At 43.2% G+C, this 24,155-nt stretch overlaps 1 protein-coding gene across 16 annotated transcripts in view; it reads left to right on the forward strand.

Moving 5' to 3' along the window:
• The window catches only part of MLLT10 (MLLT10 histone lysine methyltransferase DOT1L cofactor), a 242,830-nt gene that overhangs the window by 179,255 nt on the left and 39,420 nt on the right, over nt 1-24,155 (forward strand). For all 16 annotated transcript variants that reach the window (XM_059660745.1, XM_059660753.1, XM_059660730.1 and 13 more), the window contains one exon: nt 16,998-17,176. In XM_059660745.1, the coding sequence (XP_059516728.1) occupies nt 16,998-17,176 (179 nt within the window). The remainder of the gene's footprint in view (nt 1-16,997; nt 17,177-24,155) is intronic.

Genomic DNA, 24,155 nt, shown 5'->3' on the forward strand with positions numbered 1-24,155 from the left:
CTAGGTTGCTGGTTTGATCCCCTTGATCCCCGGTCAGGGCGCAAAAGGGAGGCAACCTATCAATCTTTCTCTCTCACACCGATGTTTTTCCATTCCTCTCTCTAAACATCAACAAAAACATATCCTTGGGTGAGGATTTTTTTTTTAATGCTACAAATACCATTTAGTTGCCATCAATAAGAAATGTACTTGTTTTTGTTGTTGTTGTTTGTTTTTTAATTTAAATGCTGTCATTGTCCAGGAAATTTTAATAGATTTATTTATAACTAGTGGCCTGGTGCATGAATTCGTGCACATTGAAAGGAAATTAATTAGAAGAAATATTTTAATATTGCTATTTGCCCTTTCTCTACAATAGAAGTGTCAACCAAATCCATAATTGACAGTGACAGATCGAAACACACGTGTACAATTGGTGCCAGCAAGAGCTTTATATGTATCGCGCATGTGCGAGTCAACAGCCTTTATAGATATAGAATAAACTTGCTTAATTAGACCTACTTTCTGATTTAGCTAAACTTTTTCCAGCCCAGTGAAGCACCTCAACTTCTCTTTCAGGTAATTGTCAGCAACACAGCAGTAAATATCAACACAAAGCAGATTATTATTGTAGATCACACAGGGAGAACAAAGGGTAAGATATTTAACTGCAGCAGTGTTTGACTATATTCTGCGCAGTGAGAAAACCTAAAATAATTTTCAAGGTCCACCATTGCTTACTTTTCAGTCGGGTCAAGTTTTGAAGCTTCCTAAATTTCCGTTTTCTGGCTAATGAAAAGAAAATAGGATTCCACCGAGTCTTCTATCTACCTTACTCCAGGACTTCTGTGAGGATCAAATGAGATGAGGCACAGGAAAACACTTCACAGACATTTGGTTAAAGTGTAAAATGTTTCCACCTGTGTTTCTGGGCTGAAAAAACTGCAAAGAGGCTAGTGATCGCTAGGGTGAGGAAACCAGGCATTGCTATATGATGTCCTTACCTGGCACCCACAGCGACTGTTTCTGGGCTGGGCTGGGAACCGCATTTTGCGCCATGGGGTCTTGGCAGAGTCAGCTGTGTTTTGGTGGGCTGTCACTCCAGTGTGGTGGCGGGGCCTGAGTCCCACTTGGGGGAAGCCAAGTGTTGCTTTGTGGGCGCCAGGTCCGTGGTGCTGTTTCTCTTTGTGCGTTACAGCAGCTCTTGCATTGAGCGTCTGCCCCCTGGTGGTCAGTATGCGTCACAGCGACCAGTCGGATGCTTAGCATATTAGCCTTTTATATATATATATATATATATATATATATATATATATATATATAGAGAGAGAGAGAGAGAGAGAGAGAGAGAGAGAGAGAGAGAGAGACTAGAGGCCCAGTGCATGAAATTCGTGCACGGGGGGGGGGGTCCCCTCAGCCCGGCCTGCACCCTCTCCAATCCAGGACCCCTCGGGGGATGTCCGACTGCCTCTCACAATCCGGGACCACTGGCTTCTAACTGCTCGACTGCCTGCCTGCCCCTCTGCATGCCTGCCTGATCACCCCTAACCACCTCTGCCTGCCTGCCTAATAGCCCCTAACTGCTCCCCTACTGGCCTGATCGCCCCTAACTGCTTCCCTGCTGGCCTGATTGCCCCTAACTGCCTCTGCCTCACCCTACACTTGGAACCCAGGATTTCCTCCTCCGGCCGGTTGCAGGCACCTGGGACCCGGGCTTCCCTCCCTCTGGCCGGTTGCAGGCACCCAGGACCCAGGTTGGATTTGCCTGGGCCGGCCGCAGCCACAGGGGACTGTGGGCGGGTGGTTTCACCTGGGCTGCAGCCGCAGGTGCCCGGGACTGCGGGGTGGGCGGCTTGTCCATCTCCCAGGCCGCAGGCACAGCTGCTGGTGCCTGGGACCGTGGAGCATGCAGCTTGTCCCTCTTTTGGGCTGCAGGTGCAGGCGCAGCTGCTGGCGCCCGGGACTGCAGGGTGGATGGCTTGTCCCTCTCCTGGGCCGCAGCCTGGCTGGTCCCCATTCCTCTCTTGCGAGCTCATTTGTGCCTGACTGGTGCCCATTCCTCTCTCCCGTGTTGAGTGTCTGAGCTGTTATGGTGTGAGGGAGTGACAACCATTTGCATATTAGCTCTTTATTATATAAGATTGTTCTAAACTCGAACTGCTGAAATTTGTTCACTGAAACATTTTGACTTGCATTAATGCTTTATAAGTGCCCACATTTATGTTTTAAAAATTCACACACAAATGAAAATGGAAAAACCGCCAGTACCTGATTTCTGCCCTCCATTTTCCACTTGCAATCATATACTTAGGTACCTTTTGACCCTATGGGGAAAAAATACCTAACTTTTATAACTACCAATAATAGGAAGAAGAAAACAATTTTTTTAATTACTATTTTTTTAATCCTCACCCAAAGATATTTTGCCCTTGATTTTTAGAGAGAGTGAAAGGGAGAGGGAGAGGGAGAGGGAGGAAGGGAGAGAGGGAGAGGAAGAGAGCAACACTGATATAGGAGAGACACATTGATTGGTTGCCTCCCACATGTGCCCTGACCAGGGCCAGGAGCCTGCACCAAGGTACGAGGTATCTGCCCTTGACCCAAATTGAATCTGGGACCCTTCAGTCTGTAGGCCGATGCTCTCTCTATCCACTGAGCCAAACCAGGATGATTTTTTTTTTTTTTTTTTTTTGCAAGACAACAAGCATTTATTTGAGCTAAAAAGGAATAGCTATTTGGAAAGTGCTGATTCAGGCAGAAACCCAGTGTTCCAATTAGGAGACAAGGGCAAAAGGTATATTTGAGGACGGGAACGGGAACAATTACATCAGTAGAAGGAAGACATTTTTATTAGTTCAGATAAGTTAACATAGTGTCGCTAATTCTAAACTATGTGCATTTTCTTAATATCTGCTTTGTGCTTTTTCCTTAGAAACAGTTCTTTGGGACTCAATGTTGCTTTAGGCCCAGTCCAAAGGTTACTTTGTTTTATTTTTATTCATTCATTCATTCATTCATTCATTTATTTATTTATTGTTTTATTGCTTAAAGTATTACAATGGGTATTACATATATCTCCTTTCCCCCCCCCCCCCCCCCCCCGCCCTTGACAATCCCCTGGCCTCCTCTACCCCCCAGTGTCTTTTTTTTTATTTTTATTTTTCTTCTTTATTCTTTTTTTTGTTTTGTTTTTTTAATTAAATCCTTATTGTTCAGATTATTACATTTGTTCCTGTTTTTTCCCCCCATAACTCCCCTCCTCCCAGTTCCCACCCCACCCTCCGCCCTCACTCCCCACCCACTGTCCTCATCCATAGGTGCACGATTTTTGTCCAGTCTCTTCCCACATCCCCCACACCCCTTTCCCCCCCAAGAATAGTCAGTCCATTCCCTTTCTATGTCCCTGATTCTATTATAATCACCAGTTCATTCTGTTCATCAGATTATTTATTCACTTGATTCTTAGATTCACTTGTTGATAGATGCGTATTTGTTGTTCATAATTTGTATCTTTACCTTTTTCTTCTTCTTCCTCTTTTTTTTTAATTGCTTAAAGTATTACAAAGAGTATTACATACGTCTTTTTTTTTCTCCCCCTCCCTTGACAATCCCCTGGCCTCCCCTACCCCCCAGTGTCTTATGTCCATTGGTTATGCTTATATGCATGCATACAAGTCTTTCGGTTGATCTCTTACACCCCCCTCCCGCCTCCTCCCCGGCCTTCTCGCTGTAGTTTGACAGTCTATTCGAGGCAGCTCTGCCTCTGTATCTATTTTTGTTTATAAGCTTATAATGGTCTTTATTATCCATGAATGAGTGAGATCATGTGGTATTTTTCCTTCATTGACTGGCTTATTTCACTTAGCATAATGCTCTCCAGTTCCATCCATGCCATTGCAAATGGTAAGAGTTCCTTCCTTTTTACAGCAGCATAGTATTCCATCGTGTAGATATACCACAGTTTTCTAATCCATTCATCTACTGATGGGCACTTAGGCTGTTTCCAGATCTTAGCTATGGTGAATTGTGCTGCTATGAACATAGGGGTGCATATATCCTTTCTGATTGGTGTTTCTGTTTTCTTGGGATATATTCCTAGAAGTGGGATCACAGCGTCAAATGGGAGTTCCATTTTTAGTTTTTTGAGGAAACTCCATACTGTCTTCCATAGTGGCTGCACCAGTCTGCATTCCCACCAGCAGTGCACGAGTGTTCCTGTTTCTCCACATCCTCTCCAGCACTTGTCGTTTGTTGATTTGTTGATGATAGCCAGTCTGACAGGTGGTACCTCATTGTTGTTTTGATTTGCATCTCTCGGGTGATTAGTGACTTTGAGCAAGTTTTCATATGTCTCTTGGCTTTCTGAATGTCCTCTTTTGAAAGGTGTCTATTTAGAATTCAGCGGTGGGCAAACTTTTTTACTTGAGAGCCACAATGGGTTTGTAAACTGGACCGGAGGGCCGGAACAAAAGCATGGATGGAGTGTTAGTGTGAACTAATATAAATTCAAAGTAAACATCATTACATAAAATGGTACGGTCTTTTTTTGTTGTTGTTTAGTTTTATTCATTTCAAATGGGCCGGATCCGGCCCGCGGGCCATAGTTTGCCCAAGGCTGATTTAGATCCTTTGCCCATTTTTTGATTGGATCGTTTATCTTCCTTTTGTTAAGTTGTATGAGTTCCCTATAAATTTTGGAGATTAGGCCCTTATCAGATATGACATTGGCAAATATGTTTTCCCACACAGTGGGTTTTCTCGTTGTTTTGTTGATGGTTTCTTTTGCTGTGCAGAAGCTTTTTATTTTGATGTAGTCCCATTTGTTCATTTTCTCTTTAGTTTCAAGTGCTTTATCCATTTTGAGTTTATTTTTGTGTATGGTGTAAGTTGGTGGTCTAGTTTCATTTTCTTGCATGTATCTGTCCAATTTTCCCAACACCATTTATTGAAGAGACTTTCTTGACTCCATTGTATGTTCTTGCCTCCTTTGTCAAATATTAATTGAGCATATTGATTCGGGCCAATTTCTGGGCTCTCTATTCTATTCCATTGATCTATCTGTCTGTTCTTGTGCCAGTACCAGGCAAGTTTTGAGAACAGTGGCTTTGTAATACAGCTTGATATCTGGTATTGAGATCCCACCTACTTTGTTCTTTCTCAGGATCGCTGCCGCTATTTGGGGTCTTTTTTTATTCCAGATGAATTTTTGGAGAGTTCATTCTAGATCTGTGAAATATGCCGTTGATATTTGAATGGGAAGTGTGTTGAATTTATAGATTGCTTTGGGTAGTGTGGACATTTTAATGATGTTGATTCTACCAATCCATGAACACGATATGTTCTTCCATCTGTTTATGTCTTCCTCTATCTCTTTTTTCAACGGCCTGTAGTTTTCTGAGTAGAGGTCTAAAACTCTTTATTTAAGTCTATTCCTAGGTAGCTTATTTTTTTTTGGAGCGATGGTAAATGGGATTGTTTTTTTAGTCTCTCTTTCTGTAGGTTCACTATTGGTATATAGAAATGCCTCAGATTTCTTGGGGTTAATTTTGTATCCTGCTACATTGCCAAATTCACGTATTAAGTCTAGTAGTTTTTTGATGGAGTCTCTAGGGTTTTGTATGTATAATATCATGTCGTCTGCAAATAGGGACACTTTTACTTCTTCTTTTCCAATTTGGATGCCTTTTATTTCTTCTTCTTGTCTAATTGCGATGGCTAGTACTTCCAGTACTATGTTGAACAGGAGTGGTGAGAGTGAGCATCCTTGTCTTGTTCCTGTTCTTAGGGGAAATGGTGTTAGTTTTTGTCCATTGAGTATGATGTTGGCTGTGGGTTTGTCATATATGGCTTTTATTATGTTGAGGTATGATCCTTCTAGTCCCACCTTGCTGAGAGTTTTTATCAAAAATGGGTGTTGGATTTTGTCAAATGCTTTTTCTGCATCAGTTGATATGACTATGTGTTTTTTTTCTTTCAATTTGTTTATGTGATGTATCACGTTTATTGATTTGCGGATACTGTACCATCCTTGTATCCCTGGGATAAATCCTACTTGGTCATGGTGTATGATCTTTCTGATGTACTGCTGGGTCCGATTTGCTAAGATTTTGTTGAGGATTTTGGCATCTATGTTCATGAGGGATATTGGCCTGTAATTCTATTTCAATGTGTTGTCTTTACCTGGTTTTGGTATTAGGGTGATGCTGGCTTCATATAATGAGCTTGGAAGTGTTCCTTCCTCTTGAATTTTTTGTAGTAATCTGAGGAGGATAGGTTTTAGTTCTTCCTTGAATGTTTGGTAAAACTCCCCTGTGAAGCCGTCTGGTCCTGGGCTTTTGTTTGCTGGAAGCTTTTTGATGACTGCTTCAATTTCTTCAGTAGTTATTGGCCTATTGAGATTTTTAGATTCTTCCTGATTGAGTTTTGGAATGTTGTATTTTTCTAGGAATTTGTCCATTTCCTCCAGGTTGTCTAGTTTGTTGGAGTAGAGTTGTCCATAGTATTTTTTAACAATCATTTGTATTTCTGTGGGGTCTGTTGTTATTTCGCCTCTATCATTTCTGATTTTGTTTATTTGGGTCCTCTCTCTTTGCTTCTTGGTGAGCCTGGCTAGAGGTTCATCAATCTTGTTTATCCTTTCAAAGAATCAGCTCTTGGTTTCATCGATTTTATGTATTGTTTTTTTGGTCTCTATGTCATTTATTTCTGCTCTAATCTTTATTATTTCCTCCTTCTGCTCACTCTGGGCTTTTCTTGTTGCTCTCTCTCTAGTTCTTTGAGATGTAGAGTTAGATGATTTACTACCATTTTGTCTTGTTTTTTGAGATAGGCCAGTAGAGCTATAAACTTCCCTCTCACGACTGCTTTCATTGTGTTCCATAGGTTTTGGATTGTTGTGTTTTCATTGTCATTAGTTTCCAGGATGTTTTTAATTTCTTCGTTGATCTCATTGGTGACCCAATCAATATTTAATAACATGCTATTCAGCTTCCAGGTGTTTGAGTATTTTGGGTTGTTTTTATTGTAGTTTATTTCTAATATTATGTCATCGTGGTCTGATGGTTGGTATGATTTCAATCTTCTTGAATTTGGGGAGACTTTGTGACCCAATATGTGGTCTATTTTTGAATATGTCCCATAAGCACTTGAGGAGAATGTATATTCCATGGCTTTAGGGTGAAATGTTCTGAAGATGTCAATTAAGTCCATCTGATCTAGTGAGTCATTTAGGATTGCTGTTTCTTTGCTGATTTTTTGTCTAGAGGATTTATCCAGTGATGTCAGTGGTGTATTAAAGTCTCCTACTATGATTGTATTGTTGTCGATCTCTCCTTTGATATCTTCCAGGAGTTTTTTTTTATGTATTTGGGTGCTCCTGCATTGGGTGCATATATGTTTATCAGGGTTATATCTTCTTGTTGTATTGATCCCTTTAGTATTATGAAGTGGCCTTCCTTATCTCTTGTTATGGCCTTCACTTTGAGGTCTATTTTGTCCGAAATAAGTATTGTTACCCCAGCTTTTTTTTTTTCCTTTCCATTTGCCTGAAAGATATTTTTCCATCCCTTCACTTTCAGTCTGTGTGAGTCCCTTCTTCTGAGGTGGGTCTCTTGTAGACAGCAAATATATGGGTCATGTTTTTTTATCCATTCAGCCACTCGATGTCTTTAGGTTAGAGCATTTAGTCCATTTACGTTTAAAGTTATTATTGAAAGGCACTTGTTTGTAGCCATTTCTATTTTTTGTGCCTGTTTTCTTTCTTAGCTTTTTTTTTTTCTTCTTCTTTTTACACCAGTCCCGTTAACACATTGTATGCGGGAAACGTATTTATACGTTTTAATTATTTATACGTTTTACCAGTGTAGTAGAGCGCGGGACACCTATTAATACGTTTTTTATAGACTAGCGGTAGAATGCGGGTAATGTATAAATACGTAAACTACAGTTATCGTAATTTTACTGAACGTTGCCATTTGCGCAAAAAAATTAGCAAAAATGGCCCGCGCCACCTGTTAGCGCGCGATAAAAACTACCTGCAAACAAAACTACCCGTTAACACATTTCTTGCATTGCTGGCTTGGTGGTGATAAACTCCCTTAGCCTTTTTTTGTCTGTGAAGCTTCTTATTTCCCCTTCAATTTTGAATGATAGCCTTGCTGGATAGAGTATTCTTGGATTCAGTCCTTTGCTTTGCATCACTTTGTAAATTTCCATCCATTCTTTTCTGGCCTGATGTGTTTCTGTTGAGAAATCATTTGATAATCTAATGGGAGATCCCTTGTATGTAACTTTCCATCTCTCTCTTGCAGCCTGTAACATTCCCTCTTTGTCCTGAACATTTGCCAGGGTAATTATGATGTGTCTTGGTGTGGGTCTTTTTGGGTTCACCTTGTTTGGGACTCTCTGAGCTTGTGTGACTGTTTTCTTCCCCACCTCAGGGATGTTTTCTGATATTATTTGTTCAAATAGGTTTTCTAATCCTTGTTCCTCTTTCTGTTGTTCTGGCACCCCTATTATTCGTATGTTGTTTCGTTTCATGTTGTCCCAAAGCTCCCTTAGGTTCTCCTCCTGTCTTTTAATTTTTTTCTCCAATTGCAGTTCAGTTTGGGTGTGTTTTGCTTCCTTGTCTTCTAATTTACTAATTCGGTCCTCCACTTCTCCTAGTCTCCTGTTGAAACTTTCAATGGTGTTTTTTATTGAAGCTATAGCACTCTTCATTTCTTCTTGGTTTTTACCTGAGTTATTGATTTTTTTCATCCATTTCTTTTTTATTCTTACAGAAGTTGTTGATTTTTTTCATCTGTTTCTTCTTGCTTCTTTCACAAGTTGTTGATTTTTTCCTCCATCTGGTTTATGCACTCTGGGACCCTTAATCTGAATTCTTTTTCTGTCATGTTGCATGTCTCTGTATCACTTAGCTGCTTTCTGGCAAGTCCTCCTTTTCTTTTCTTTGGAGGTTTCTTTGTCTACCCATGTTTGATCTTACCGACATGTCTAGATGTTGAGTCATTCAGTGGCTGCTTCCCTGGGTGGCAGTGGCTCCTCGGGCTGCGGTTGCTCCTCGGGCGGTTGTGGTAGCAGATGCTCCTCAGTTGGCAGCAGCTCCTCTGGTGGGTGCTATTCACAGCTGTGGTGGCTCTTCTGGCTGGTGGGGGGAGGCTTCATGTACAGCTGCTGTTCCTCAGACAGAGGGTGTGGTGACCAGGAGGCTGCTGTTGCTTGGATCTGCTGCATTGATTTAAAGGCACAAAATACAATACAACAAGGCACAACGTCCCAGGCACTGAACACAAATGTATTCATGATATTAATAACCACACATAAAGGTGACCACCCGAGCAAAGAGAATTGGGATAAGGAAGAAAGAAGAGATAAAAGAGAAAAAAGAAAAAGAAAAAGGAGTGCAAAAATGAAATTGGGAAAAGGGGGCAAAAAAGGAAGAGAGAAAAGAGAGAATGAAGTAGAAGAGGGGAAGAGACTATTTATATGAGGAGAAAACTCCGATAGAACTGCCACTATTCCCAACAAATTCCAGCAACAGATCCCTGGAGATGAATGCAGACTACAAACAACCAATAATATCAAGCGAAACAAGGGAAAACAGAATCACAAAAGTAACCGGGGGGGGGGGGGGGTTGGGGGGGGAGAAAAAAAAAACAGAAAAAGAAAAAGCCAAACAACCTCACAAACAATCCTTAAAAAAACCCCAATATACTCAACAATCAAGCAAACAACAACAAAACAACAGAGAGAGAAAAGAAAAAAAATTTTTGATAGTGAAGAAAGATAAGGGAGAGGTGTATAAGGATTTAGAGCAGGGGATTGGAAATAGGATATATAAGTAGGGTGAAATTTTGACGGGGGTAAAAAGAAGGAATAGGGAAAATCTAAAGCAGGAATAGGGTAAGAGAAACAGGACAACAGAAGGGGAAATGTGAGGAAGAGGGTTTTAGCATAAAGGTAAAATTGTGGTAGAGAAAAATGATGCTAAAGGAACGATGAAAATAGAATGTAGAATGCTAATCCCAAAATAAAATAAAGAGAAAATAAAATGACTTTAAAAAATGGTAAAATGGTAGCAGTAATAATACTGGTTAAAAATTAAAATGTAGTAATTAAAAGGGTAAAATCAGGTGATGAAGAAAGAAAAAAAAATGGTTTCTTAATTAAAAGGTGAAAAAAGAATAAAAAAATAAATTAAAATGTGCAGTAGTGAAGGTCCTTTGGTTCTTCTACTCTTCAGTCTGTTACGCCTTAGTTCCGCCAGATATTCAGGAGAGTGTTGAAGTTCCCTGCGATACACTGTTCCTCCGTGTTGTAAACCATAGTCCTGATTTTAAAGCAGGCCGTATTGGTTTCCCAGACTGCCTTAATTTGTGTTTACATAAGAGTCAGTTTGTGGCTCAGCCTCTGGGTGGCAGTGTTTCTGGATTGACCTCTGAGGCTATAAGTCCTCTCTATCCAGCAGTTGGGTTTATTTTCCCTATTGCACTTAAAACTGGTTTGGGAGAGTTGACTGTCCTAGAACCTGTTCTTTAGTCGTTACTCCCGCTCTGTTTCGCAGGTACCACAAAAACAACTTTCTCCTTCAGTCTCTGCGAGTGACCCCGACTGGGCAATCCCATGTACTGGGTTTAATAATCAAACGCAAAGATTTAATGGGAAGAGAGAGAACAAGGGTCTGAGAGGTTGTGCGAATTCACAACTCCCCACCTTTCAGCTCTGTACGCAGTCCCTTCCGCGTACCCACTCTTCCCCAGTGCTAATCAGCCGGCATACTGGCAAAATCCAAGGCTGCTTTTTTTTGCACCCAGTCCAGCTATGGGCTTATTTTTAGCATTCCCTTCTGCAAGCAGCCCTGCAGGAGCCCTTACACACTTGCGGATCACGCTGGCCCCAACAGCCGCGGACTTTGTGGGGCTCAGATGTTCCCCGTGCGCACGAGCACGCGCGTGCGCCCATTCCTCTCTCCAATCTGAATTGCAAACTGCACCTTTAGGGGAAGTCTGACCTTTCAGTGGGGAGAAGCAGGGTTCCTCTAAGTTCACGTAGTCGCGCTGCTTGGGTTCCGTTGTTTCCAGATTAGTAGCTGATCTCTGGATGCCGTGGATGCCGGGTCTTTGGCTTTATACGCTTCCAATAGCCACTCAAGATGGCGCATTCTCCGCAGCTGAGCCGGCGCTCCGGGAGAGATTTTAGCCACAATTTCCAACCATTCCCTTTCTCCGGGAGTTCTCTGTCTTTCCCGGTTGCAAACTGCCTCCCAGATGAATATCTTCTGCTTATTAGGGCTCCATGTTACCCGTTTCTGCTGGTCACCCTTATCTGCTCCTGGACAAGGCACAGGACATTTCCGTCAATACCTCCGCCGTTTTCTTCTCTCTGATTTTTTTTTAATTGATTAAGATATTACATATGTGTCCTTGTCTCCACGTTACCCTCTACCCCCCCTCCCCCCCGCTCATGCCCTCACCCCCCCCCCCCCCCCCGTTGTCCATGTCCATTGGTTAGGCCTATATGCTTGCATATAAGTCCTTTGGTTGATCTTACCCCCTTACCCCTCCCCTCCCCTACCTTCCCTCCAAGGCCCGACAGTCCAATCAATGCCCCTCCGCCTCTGGATCAGCCCTTGTTCATCAGTTTATGTTGTTCATTATATTCCACAAATGAGTGAGATCCTGTGGTATTTATCTGCTCTCCAGTTCCATCCATGCTGTGGCAAATGGTAACAGTTCCTTTTTCTTCTTCCTCTTCTTAAAGAATACCTTTCAGCATTTCATATAATGCTGGTTTGGTGGTGATGAACTCCTTTAGCTTTTTCTTATCCGTGAAGCTCTTTATCTGACCTTCTATTCTGAATGATAGCTTTGCTGGATAAAGTAATCTTGGTTGCAGGTTCTTGCTATTCATCACTTTGAATATTTCTTGCCACTCTCTTCTGGCCTGCATGGTTTCTGTTGAGAAATCAGCTGACAGTCGTATGGGTACTCCCTTGTAGGTAACTGACTGTCTTTCTCTTGTTGCTTTTAAGATTCTCTCTTTATCTTTTGCTCTTGGCATTTTAATGTGTCTTGGTGTGGTCCTCTTTGGATTCCTTTTGTTTGGGGTTCTCTGCGCTTCCTGGACTTGTAAGTCCATTTCTTTCACCAGGTAGGGGAAGTTTTCTGTCATTATTTCTTCAAAAAGGTTTTCAATATCTTGCCCTCTCTCTCCTTCTGGTACCCCTATAATTCTGATGTTGGTACGCTTGAAGTTGTCCCAGAGGTTCCTTACACTATCTTCATATTTTTGGAATCTCTTTTCTTTTTTCTTTTTTGGTTGGGTATGTTTTGTTTCTTTGTATTTCAAATCTTTGACTTGATTCTTGGGATCCTCTTGTCTGCTGTTGGATCTCTGTAAATTATTCTTTATTTCAGTCAGTGTATGCTTAATTTCTAGTTGGTCCTTTTTCATGTCCTCCATGGTCTCACTATACTTATTGAGGGATTCATTAAATTTATCGGCGGTTTCCATAAAGTTCTTGAAAAACCTTATAAACGTGGCCTTGAACTCTATATCCAGTCGTTTGCTTTCCTCCATTTCTGCCATTTGTGACCTGTTTCTTTGTCTCCGCATTTTGGCTGCTTCCCTGTGTTGATAGAGTGGCCCTGCGCGCCAGGTGTCCTGTAGGGCCCAGTGGCTCAGCCTCCCCAGTTACCTGAGGTGGACACTCTTGGTGCACTCTTGGTGCCTTGGTTGTTGTAGGATCACTGGGAGGAATTGACCTCCAGGCCAATTGGCTGTGAGAATCAGCTGTGTCTGAAGTGGGAGAACTTCTGTGCTGAAGACACCCTTCTGGGGCAAGACTTGCTTCAGTGGGGCTTTGGTGCTCACTGAGTCTGCTCCCTGAGTGTGTCCCTTATGGATCTGAGGAGTTGCAATCTGGATGGTCCCCCTCTGACCACTGGGTACAGTGGCTCCTGGATCTAAGGAGGTGCTAATTCAGCCTCTGCCTGAGGCCACACAGCAGGAGCCACGAAGAGGCTCAGCTGTGAAGCAATGCAAGCCACTGCAGGGCCTTGGGCCTTCTCTTGAAAGTTCTGGGTCTGCCTGGCTCCGCTGCAGTTAGGTACATTCACATGCAAAAGCCTCTGCCAAAGCCTGGGTGGGGCAGGGTCTCAGGGAATCAAAGGGCGGAGCAAACAGCTATGGCTGATTCTCCGCCCAGCCCTAAGGAGTCGCGGGTCTCAGTGACCCGATGGTTGCTGCAAGCACCTCTGAGGGAAAGCTGCCCTCAAGTTCGCCCACTGCCCGACAGTCCAGCTTCCGGTATGAGTCCTGGGTCCCCAGAGACTTGCCGGAACCGGAGTTCAGAGCAGTCGGGAGCTTGTGATTCAAAAAGACAGCCGCGTTCTCAGGTGCCACCCTCTTTCCGCGCGGCGCGCGCAAGCCACAGTACCTCTGCACTTCACCTCTGCAGCTCCTCTGGCTCTCCGTGTGCTTTTCTTTCCTTCTAGTTATAGAATTTACACTCAGCCAGCCTTCCTGTTTTTCTGGATGATGTTCGCTCTGTCCTTTGCAGTATTTTTCAATTGTTGTGGGAGGCGACAATTTCCCGGTGTTTATCTATGCCGCCATCTTAGTTTTTTCCTTTTTTTTTTTTTTTTTTTTAAGAATGAAATGCTTTCCATCATAGTGGATTCTTTTAAAAAAAATAATATATATATATATACATATATATATATATTGATTTAAGAGAGAGGGAGGAAGAGATAGAAACATCAATGATGAGAGAGAATCATTGATTAGCTGCTTTCCGCACACCCCCTACTGGGGATCAAGCCTGCAACCCAGGTATGTGCCCTTGGCTGGAATTGAACCCGGTACCTTTCAGTCCGCAGGCCGAGGCTCTCTCCAGTGAGCCAGACCGGCCAGGGCCATAGTGGATTCTTAAGCCCATTCCCTACATATGTGGTATGCCAGTTGGATGTCTTTTGGCATAATTGTTGATGTATTCAAAAAGACCAACCAGACAGGCTTTATTTACTTCCTGCAAAGCACCAATAGCTGCACCCTGGAAGCGCAGATCTGTTTTTGAAATCTTGTGCAGTTTCTTGCACCAGATGCGGGAAGGGAAGTTGCAAATCAGAAATTCAATGGACTTCTGATAACATTTAATTTCAGAGTGCTACTGTACCAGGCCTGTAACATGAGGTTTCTTCACCCCTCCAGTAGAGGGCGCACCTTGGGAGCAGCTTTTGTAGTCAGTTGCTTCCTTGTGCTTTACCACTGGTTGATTTGCAGACAATTTGCTTTGTATGAGCCATGGTATAGAAATCTTCTCCTTCAGCTAGAGCTCAAACAGCACAAGTTATTTCTTTAATGTTTGCTCATATGTAAAATGGAAATGATATTTACCTCATTGGGGTATAATGTTAGTGACCTACCTACATATAGTAATCAAATGCAGGATATTCTCAATTGTTACTCCTGCTTCAGTGACTGGTATCGCCACCCTCATGTCTACTTTACTGGTGCTTCAGAGTCATTCCTGAGTCTTCCCTTTTTTTTCTTCTTCAGGTCTAATTAGTTACCAGTCCTCTGAACTTTGCCTTTGTAATAGCTCGTTACTGCTGTTACCTTAGTTCCTATTTTTTGTTCAGCAATATTATTGTAGCAATCCTTACTGCTTTCTCAGTGTTTGTTTAAATATCATTCCCAATTTATTCTTTGTGTGTGCCAGTGATTGATGTTTTCCTTATACACCAATCTGATCACATCAAGCTTCTGTTTACAATCTTCAGTAGTTTCCTATTGTCTCTACAATTTTTAACTTTTTACATTTTAACTTGTAATGTTCTTAATCTATTTCCTGCTTCTTTTTTCTCACTTCTTGCTTTGCCTATACAGATGGTTCTTAAAAGTTGTTAGAATTTACCCTACTCTCTGATATGTGTTTCTTCCTCACACCACCCTCTGCCTCTGTTCTATATATAGCTCCTTTGGAAATTAGCTTTTACCAGAGAGTTTTTTTGACCTCCCACCTCCACCCCACCCTCTCTGCCCTGAATCTGGGTTAGATTCCCCTTTATATGCACTCATAGTCCCCTGAGGATGTTCCTATCACTCTTCACAGTCTTATGAAATTATCTCTCCATCTCCCCCTTTAACCCTCCTCCCTTCATTAAGCTTCTTGAAGGAGAAGACCACATATCTTGAATGGCTTTGTATCTCCAGGGCTTAGAATAATGTCTGGCAAACAGTGGGCTCTCAGGTGTTTGCGTAATAGATGTATTTGTTGAATGAATAAATTATGGGTGTTCTTTTTTTTTCTGGAGAAATTGTAGATATCTTAGGAACCTCAATTATAGTTGTAAAGACTTTATAATGTCCCAATTCTTTTATTCCCCTTGTTTAAAGACTGTAGGTGCTTTTTAAAAAAATTATGAATCAATAATATTTATGTACTTTAGAACAGAGTATATTGTACTATTGATATAATAACTGTTGTTGCCTTCAAGGGCTATAGTTTCTCAAAAATATTTTTTTTTTTACTGTAGTTCACTTAATATTCATTATTTTCCTGCTTCTTGTTACAGTGTCAAGTTCTTAGGATCTTAGTTCTTCCCACACTCCCAAGAATTTATAACAGGATTTCTCAATTTCCACACTATTGACACTATGGACCAGATAATTCTTAGTTGGGAAGAGTTGTCCTGGGTATTCTAAGAGGTTTAGCAGCATCCATTGCCTCTACATACTAAATACCGGTAGCACTCCCTGGCTTTGACAGCCAAAAATGTCTCCAAGCATTGTCAGATGTCGTCTATGGAGCAAAATCACCCCTCATTGAGAACCCCACTGATTTATAGATGATCCCATCTCTTACTTTTATCTGCAAAGATCCTCTATTTCAGCATATGACCATGATCTCCCATCTTTTTTTTTTTAAATTGATTTTTAAAGAGAGAGAGAAACATCAACTTGTTGTTCCACTTATCTATGCATTCATTGGTTGATTCTTTGTATATGCCTTGATCGGGATTGGATCCACAACCTGGACCTTTTCAGGACAATGCTCTAACCAACTGAACTACCCAGCCAGAGGCATGATCTCCCGTCTTAAAACACACACACACACACACACACACACACACCAGAAAACAAACCACTTTTTTCCCCCAATAACTCCGTGTTTTCTCTTTAATATTTTTTTTTCACTTTTCCTCCTCTTCGCATCCACTTTTTGAGATTAACTTGCTGCCACTCTCATTTCCCCCTTTTTTTTCCCTAGCTTTTACCATGATACCACTTTGTTCTTTGTTCCTTGAAGAGACTGTTACCACCACCCAGTAGTCCACTGTCATGATTATCCCCTAATCCTCTGTCCCCTTCCCACCCCTACTCCCACCTTTGCACCCCATTTAGTCAGTCAAAGCCCTATCTATTCTACCTCCTGAATAGCCCTAGAATCCACCTGTTCTTTATCCTCACAGCTGTGCCCCACAATGTCATCAGTTCTTAATTGGCCTTTGAATCTCAAGTCTAGTCCTCCATTTTATTTTCTACATTTTAGCGTGGGTGACCTTTTTAAAACAAAGTCTTTTCCCATTTCACCTCCTCTCAATCATGAGTTCTGGGGCCTTAGTATCTGCATTTTGAAAGGCTGACCAAGTACTTTTTATGCAACTCTAATAGCTTTGTTCTACTTAAGAAACATTTCATTGCTCTTTTACAAAGCAATTCCTGATGTGATCCCTGTCGATTGCCAAAGCCATTATATATATATACACACACACACACATATATACACATATGTATATACACATATATAGAGACTTAGGCTCTTTTAAAAAATGTTTTATGAAAAATCACTATGTATTTAGTTACTGGCACCTTTTTTTTTTTTACCGTCATCACCAATAAAATTTGTCATTGGAGGAGGGATCAGGAGGAAATGTGGGTATTCTAACTTACTGATTAATGTGTGACTGTGACAAATTTCACCACTAAGTTGTAAAATATTTCTTTTCTTTCAGGTATTTATAACAGCAATGATGTAGCAGTATCATTTCCAAATCTAGTATCTGGCTCAGGATCTAGTACTCCTGTCTCCAGTTCTCATTTACCTCAGCAGTCTTCTGGGCATTTGCAGCAAGTGGGAGCTCTGTCTCCATCTGTGGCATCATCTGCAACCCCTACTGTTGCTACAACTCAGGTATATTATAAAATAACATGAAGATGGTTTATCAGTTTTGAAAGTGAGTTTTATTGGAGGAGAGAGAAATGAGATAGGGCTTCCTATAGGAATTTATAGAGTATCTTCTCAATTTGTATTGACATGTTAGTGGAAATCATAGACATTTTTACATGATAATCATGAGAGAAGACAAATGTTGGCACCAACTGATTATTTTCTGAGTTTCTAAATGTTTTCTAATGATGCAAAATAGTAATTTGGAGGGTGCTTTTATTATTTCTTTTAGAAAGTTGGACTTTTTAAAAGAACTATGAACCAATTTTGGACCTGTGGAATTAAATTTATAATTTTAAAACCCACACAAATAATGTATGAATATCTTCTAAGTTTTTAAAAACCAGTGTAGGAGAATATAGAATAAAAAGTGAATATAGAATAAAGAGTGAATGATCCCTTTAAGTACAATATGACTTTCCTCCTAGTGGCAGAGAAGGAATGTTCATAAATATTGTAAATAATGGTGACTATGCTGTTGGTTTTTTATTTATTTATGCTTTTCCTCCACTTTTGATCTGTAATTTGATAGGTGATCTAGTCTACAGGAATGCTTTAAAAGCAAGAGTCAAATCAGAAATATCATGATCTTGAATTACTTAAAAAGGACAACAAATGCGCAAAGCTATGTACACACACATACACACACACCCCTTCTCCAGCCTACTCTTACCCCCACATTTCCCTAAATGTAATACATTAAAATTCCTAAAGTATATAAAATATTTTATTTGAAATTCTTTATTATTTTACTTTTATTTTATACAAAGCTCTAGAAGTAAGTGTGTTAACATTTTGAGAAAACTATAACAGTGGTAAATGTCTAATGGCAAATAACTAAATAGTTGTTTGTAACTTGCTACAAACTTATGCTTTATGTATGTCTTCATACTTTCCATTGTATGGGCCTTTAGAATGTATATACTTTTCTAGTATTTTCTGTAGGCTGTACATCAAAGCACAGCATTGTTATTCTTAAAGTATATAATGGTGCAGTATAAACAATCACCATTATAATTAGGTTACATATTAGAATAAACAACGGACAGTTTGTCACAGAAAATCAATGGCATAATTAGTGGTATTATCTTTGAAAATGAAAGTTAACTATTTGGTGAGCCTGTTAACCTGAATAAGTGGAGTTTGACTGGTTTCGGAGAGTTCTTCTTTAGGGTATTTCACTAGCCTTAGTGAAGTAGCCATAATAATAGGGACTTGGAGATAGACAGGGTGAAAAGATAAATAGCTTTATGTTTTTATTTTATCTCTTTTAATTTTAATTGAGTGTAGCCATATGCTGTTGATAGCTTTATATTCTTGGATAAAGTCTCACAGGAACATTTTCACTGCATTTTTCTTTCTTTATAAAGTCTGTTTTAATTACTCTCTGGTTAATTCCAGGTTGATTTAAGCAAAAATCTCATTTCTTCTTATTCATTATGTTTGTGGTTTTAGGGGTTGGCATTAGGGAGGTTGATGGGGGAAGTGGTGGTAAAGAGAAATTTATAGCTTGAGGGAAAATTCCACTTAACATATGACACAACTAAAGAACAAAGAAATCACAATTGCAAGTAATCCAGGATTCAGTCCAATTAAAATCTTTAGTGTTTATCCTCTTTCCATGTTTCAATAAGATGGGTCTCTTATAAATGTGATCAGCCAGTTAGACTCAAATGCTAGCTACATGCTGAGACAACTGTATCTATGTTTCAGTCCAGCAGTAAAGGCTTTCTGCCTTTAAGCTGCAGCTTATTTAGCCTGGCTTATCTGGTGCTGCTGTAGCAACCATCAGTCTCCAGGCAACTGAGGCAGGTTGACCTCTCAGTTGAACTGAGAGCGGAACTACTTCAATTTAGCTGCCCGAGACAATAGTATTGGTATTGAATGTGCAAAATGTGAATTTTCTAGGCCGTATGCAAGGGAAAGGATACAAAAATGTTTAGAATAAATAGAATGTTTAGATAGGACTGTTAAAAATTGTGATGTAGTTGGTAATTGAATACTTTCAAAATGACAAAAGTTTATTTCTGGTTTACTTTCATATAGGCCCTCTTTGTTTTCAGTTCACGCAAGTCATTGTGTTTAGATAATCAGATCCTAGCCTTTTATATAGGTTTTTTTTATAGGTAGTTGATTTAAAGTTAAGAGAGCAGTGCTGTAAGATAAATTAAAATGATCAATATTTAAAATGTAATTATAGAAGTCTTGTTACAGTTATTAAGAAAACCATGACATGTAAATCAGTGAATAGAAATGTTAAATTTGAATAATGTTTTGCCTCTCTCCTTTCCCCAAAAAACTTAATGAAAGTTGTAATTTTTGGTGACTGGGTTGGTGTTGGCAGGAAGAATCCATAGGTGATTCTTGATCTTTCTGGCCTTGCTTTTAGATAGGCCTCTTGTTTAGATTAATTGCTATTTTAAGAATTGTTCCCTGCAAAGTGGTCAGGGAAGTAAGATCAGGAAGCTAACAGAAATTAAAACTGGGAATAGATTTGTGCCTTTAATGGGAACAAAATGAGATGTTTGTGTGTGTTAAGGGGGGAGGGAGGGTGCGGGGGAGAAAACATGTCTGATGCTCAGAACCCTGATTTGAAAAAACCTCTTACAGCCCTTTGTACGCCATAAGCGTCTATAGAATAAAAACAAGATGTGGGGATGATTTCCATTTTGGGTGTGTGGCAGTTCACTGGTTAATATGTTGGATAATTCAGCTTTGTTTTCTTCAGTGTTAAATCATTGTTTTATTCAGTATACTTGTTTTTAGAATAATTATTCTTTCACATATCAGCAATATAGTTAAATTATAGTTCTTTTTACATTATTGGAAGATAGAACTACTGTCCATGTGATTTTCTTAATGATGTGCTATGCTCTTGTTGTATCATGAGTATAGGTATAAATTGGTTTCTGTAGGACTGCCATTAATTTTCCATCTTGCCTTTCACATTCCCCTGTTTCCTAGTTCTACATTCATTCTGTTCTGTCTTTGGGAGAATTCAAGTGCTTTTGTTTGAAGGATGATTTCTTTAATAGAAGAATTTAAGGCTGAATATGTTGAAAATAATTTGTATTCTAATATATTCTGCATTCTAGGTTTTGCTTTTGGATACAGTCTTCATGTAGATAATCCTGGTTCATTGTTTACTCTGTGTTGCTCTTATAAAAAGGATATAGACTTAAAAATAATTTAAATAAAGGAACTTCTAAGGTTTATGTGATATTTAGTAAATTAAGATATTTAAGTATTTTGAAGGTACAATATAGTGGCTAAGGTTTTATAAATTTCTGTGTGACTTTTATTTCAATTATGAATATTTTGTTTTCTAGTAGCATAACTTTGGCATGTGTTTTGGGGAGTTGTCTTAGATGTAGTCCTTAATTTCCTTTCAAATGAGTGTCTAATATTATGACACTTTTATTCTGTTTGAGAAAATGGTTCACTTTCCCACCAATTCACCTGGCTTGATTGGTCAGAATGAAAGTTTCAATAAATCTATCCTATCTAATAATAGACAAGCATGGTAATTGACTGTACCTTCGCTATGCCTCCCATTGGCTAATCAGCACAATATGCAAATTAACCGCCAACAAAGACGGCGGCTAATTTGCATACTGCAGGCAGGGCGGGACAGCGCCATCCCATCTGCCCCGCCGCCATCTGGGCCTGCTATCTGAGACGAGGGGTGGCGGGCGTCCCGGGCTGCCGGGTGGTGCAGCGGCGATCTGCCACACGCCCGGCCTCCATCCGGCCCTCCCGCAGGGGGACCCGGGGCTGGCGGGCGGGACCGTGGTGATCCGCCATTTGCCCAGCCTCAATCCAGCCCTCCCGCGAGGGCTTTGAAGGCGGCTCCGGCCGGAGCAGCAAGGGCTTTGAAGGTGGTTCTGGCCGGAGCTTTGAGGGCTCTGAAGGCGGCTCCGGCTGGAGCAGCGAGGGCTTTGAAGGCGGCTCCGGCCGGAGCAGTGAGGGCTTTGAAGGTGGTTCTGGCCAGAGCTGTGAGGGCTTTGAAGGCGGCTCCGGCCGGAGCAGTGAGGGCTTTGAAGGTGGTTCTGGCCAGAGCTGTGAGGGCTCTGAAGGCGGCTCCGGCCGGAGCTGTGAGGGCTCTGAAGGCGGCTCCGGCTGGAGCTGTGAGGGCTTTGAAGGCGGTTCTGGCCGGAGCAGTGAGGGCTTTGAAGGTGGTTCTGGCCAGAGCTGTGAGGGCTCTGAAGGCGGCTCCGGCTGGAGCTGTGAGAGCTCTGAAGGCGGCTCCGGCCGGAGCAGTGAGGGCTTTGAAGGTGGTTCTGGCCGGAGCAGCGAGGGCTTTGAAGGCGGCTCCGGCCAGAGCAGCGAGGGCTTTGAAGGTGGTTCTGGCCAGAGCTGTGAGGGCTCTGAAGGCGGCTCCGGCCGGAGCAGCGAGGGCTTTGAAGGCGGCTCCGGCTGGAGCAGTGAGGGCTTTGAAGGTGGTTCTGGCCAGAGCTGTGAGGGCTTTGAAGGCGGCTCCGGCCGGAGCTGTGAGGGCTCTGAACACGGCTCCGGCCGGAGCTGTGAGGGCTCTGAAGGCGGTTCTGGCCGGAGCAGTGAGGGCTTTGAAGGTGGTTCTGGCCAGAGCTGTGAGGGCTTTGAAGGCGGCTCCGGCCGGAGCTGTGAGGGCTCTGAACACGGCTCCGGCCGGAGCTGTGAGGGCTCTGAAGGCGGTTCTGGCCGGAGCAGTGAGGGCTTTGAAGGTGGTTCTGGCCAGAGCTGTGAGGGCTCTGAAGGCGGCTCCGGCCGGAGCTGTGAGGGCTCTGAAGGCGGCTCCGGCCGGAGCAGTGAGGGCTTTGAAGGTGGTTCTGGCCGGAGCAGCGAGGGCTTTGAAGGCGGCTCCGGCCGGAGCAGTGAGGGCTTTGAAGGTGGTTCTGGCCAGAGCTGTGAGGGCTTTGAAGGCGGCTCCGGCCGGAGCAGCGAGGGCTTTGAAGGTGGTTCTGGCCAGAGCTGTGAGGGCTCTGAAGGTGGTTCTGGCCAGAGCTGTGAGGGCTCTGAAGGCGGCTCCGGCCGGAGCTGTGAGAGCTCTGAAGGCGGCTCCGGCCGGAGCAGTGAGGGCTTTGAAGGTGGTTCTGGCCGGAGCAGCGAGGGCTTTGAAGGCGGCTCCGGCCGGAGCTGTGAGGGCTCTGAAGGCGGCTCCGGCCGGAGCAGTGAGGGCTTTGAAGGTGGTTCTGGCCGGAGCAGCGAGGGCTTTGAAGGCGGCTCCGGCCGGAGCAGTGAGGGCTTTGAAGGTGGTTCTGGCCAGAGCTGTGAGGGCTTTGAAGGCGGCTCCGGCCGGAGCAGCGAGGGCTTTGAAGGCGGCTCCAGCCGGAGCGGCACTGGTTTTCCTCCAGCACCCGGGACACAGGCCTATTGCACAAATCTTTTCGTGCAACAGGCCTCTAGTATATATATAAAAGCCTAAGTGACCGTCTGACCATTCACCCGTCCCACTGGTAGCTATGACGTGCAATGACCACCAGGGGGCAGACGCTCAACTCAGGAGCTATTGAGCTGCGATGACTTGGCAGCTGCGGTGACTTGGCAGCTGCGGTTCTCAGGTGACACACCCGGAACCAGAGAGGAGTGAACCCAGTTCCAGGATGCGTCACCCGAGAACTGCCCTCTCGAAATCTGGGACCTCTTGGGGGGATGTCGTAGAGCTGGTTTTGGCCCGATCCCCACAGGCCAGGCCGAGGAACCCCACCAGTGCACAAATCCATGTGGCGGGCCCCTAGTAAATTTATAGAGATTATAATTTTAAGGAAGTTAACATTTTGAGCAAAATAAGTTTTTATCAGTGCTCTGTAACGTACTTGGATGATCATGTCCAGTTTGTGGTGAAACTTAAGTTTGGAAGCAAGGCAATCTGACTACTGAGCCTGCGCTCTGGTTTACCAATCCTATCTAATAAAAGAGAAAAATGGTAATTGGCGTACGACGATACCCTTTTCATTGGCTAATCAGGGCTATATGCAAATTAACTGACAACAAGATGGCGGTTAATTTGCATATGTAGGCTCAATGCAGGGAGGCGAAAGGGAAAGCAGGAAGAAGCCCCCTGCCACTGACAGTGATCGGAAACCCAGGGGGGGAGCTAAGAGCTGGGGGGCAGGGCAAAGGCGGCCCCAGGGCCGCCTTTGCCCTGCCCCCCAGCCATGATCGGAGAATCAGGCGCCTTTTCCGCCCTGGCCAGTGATAGCAGGAAGTAGGGGTGGAGCCGGCGATGGGAGCTGGGCACGGTCGAAGCTGGCAGTCCCAGGAGCTAGGGGTCCCTTGCCTGGGCCTAAAGCGGAGCCCACGATCGCGGGGCCGCTGCAGCTGCGGGTCCCCGCTGCCCGGGCCGGACGCCTAGGCCAGAGGCCTCAGGCCTGGTCAAGGGGCCGATCCGGTGATTGGTGATCGGAGGGTGATGAGGGTCAACTCCTCTGGCCGAGGCATCAGGCCTGGGTGGGGGGCGGAGCCGGGGATTGGGGGGATATGATGGTCCCCTTGCCCAGGCCTGAAGCCTGGGTCAGAGGCGTCAGGCTTGGGCGGGGGGTGGACCAAGCGATCAGAGGGAGATGGGGGTCCCCTGCCCAGGCATGATTCCTGGGCCAGAGGCCTCAGGCCTGGGTGGGGGCCAGAGCCAGTGATCAGGGGGAGATGGGGGTCCCCTGTCCAAGCCTGACACCTCTGGCGCAGGCGTCAGGCCTGGGCAAGGGGCCGATCAGGTGATCAGAGGGTGATGGGGGTCAACGCCTGAGGGCTCCCAGTATGTGAGAGGGGGCAGGCTGGGCTGAGGGACACTCCCCCACACACACACCCAGTGCACGAATTTCGTGCACCGGGCCCCTAGTCTGTAACATAAAAATGAATTTCCCAATCATGGGTCTCTATGTTACTAGAAAGAGGTATCTCTTTGAAAATCATTGTTAGGAATTTTACTGTTTACATTTGTGTCACACAGTGAAAACTAGCAGAA

This window comes from Myotis daubentonii, chromosome 1 (assembly GCF_963259705.1).
Source record: "Myotis daubentonii chromosome 1, mMyoDau2.1, whole genome shotgun sequence".
NCBI lineage: Eukaryota > Metazoa > Chordata > Mammalia > Chiroptera > Vespertilionidae > Myotis > Myotis daubentonii.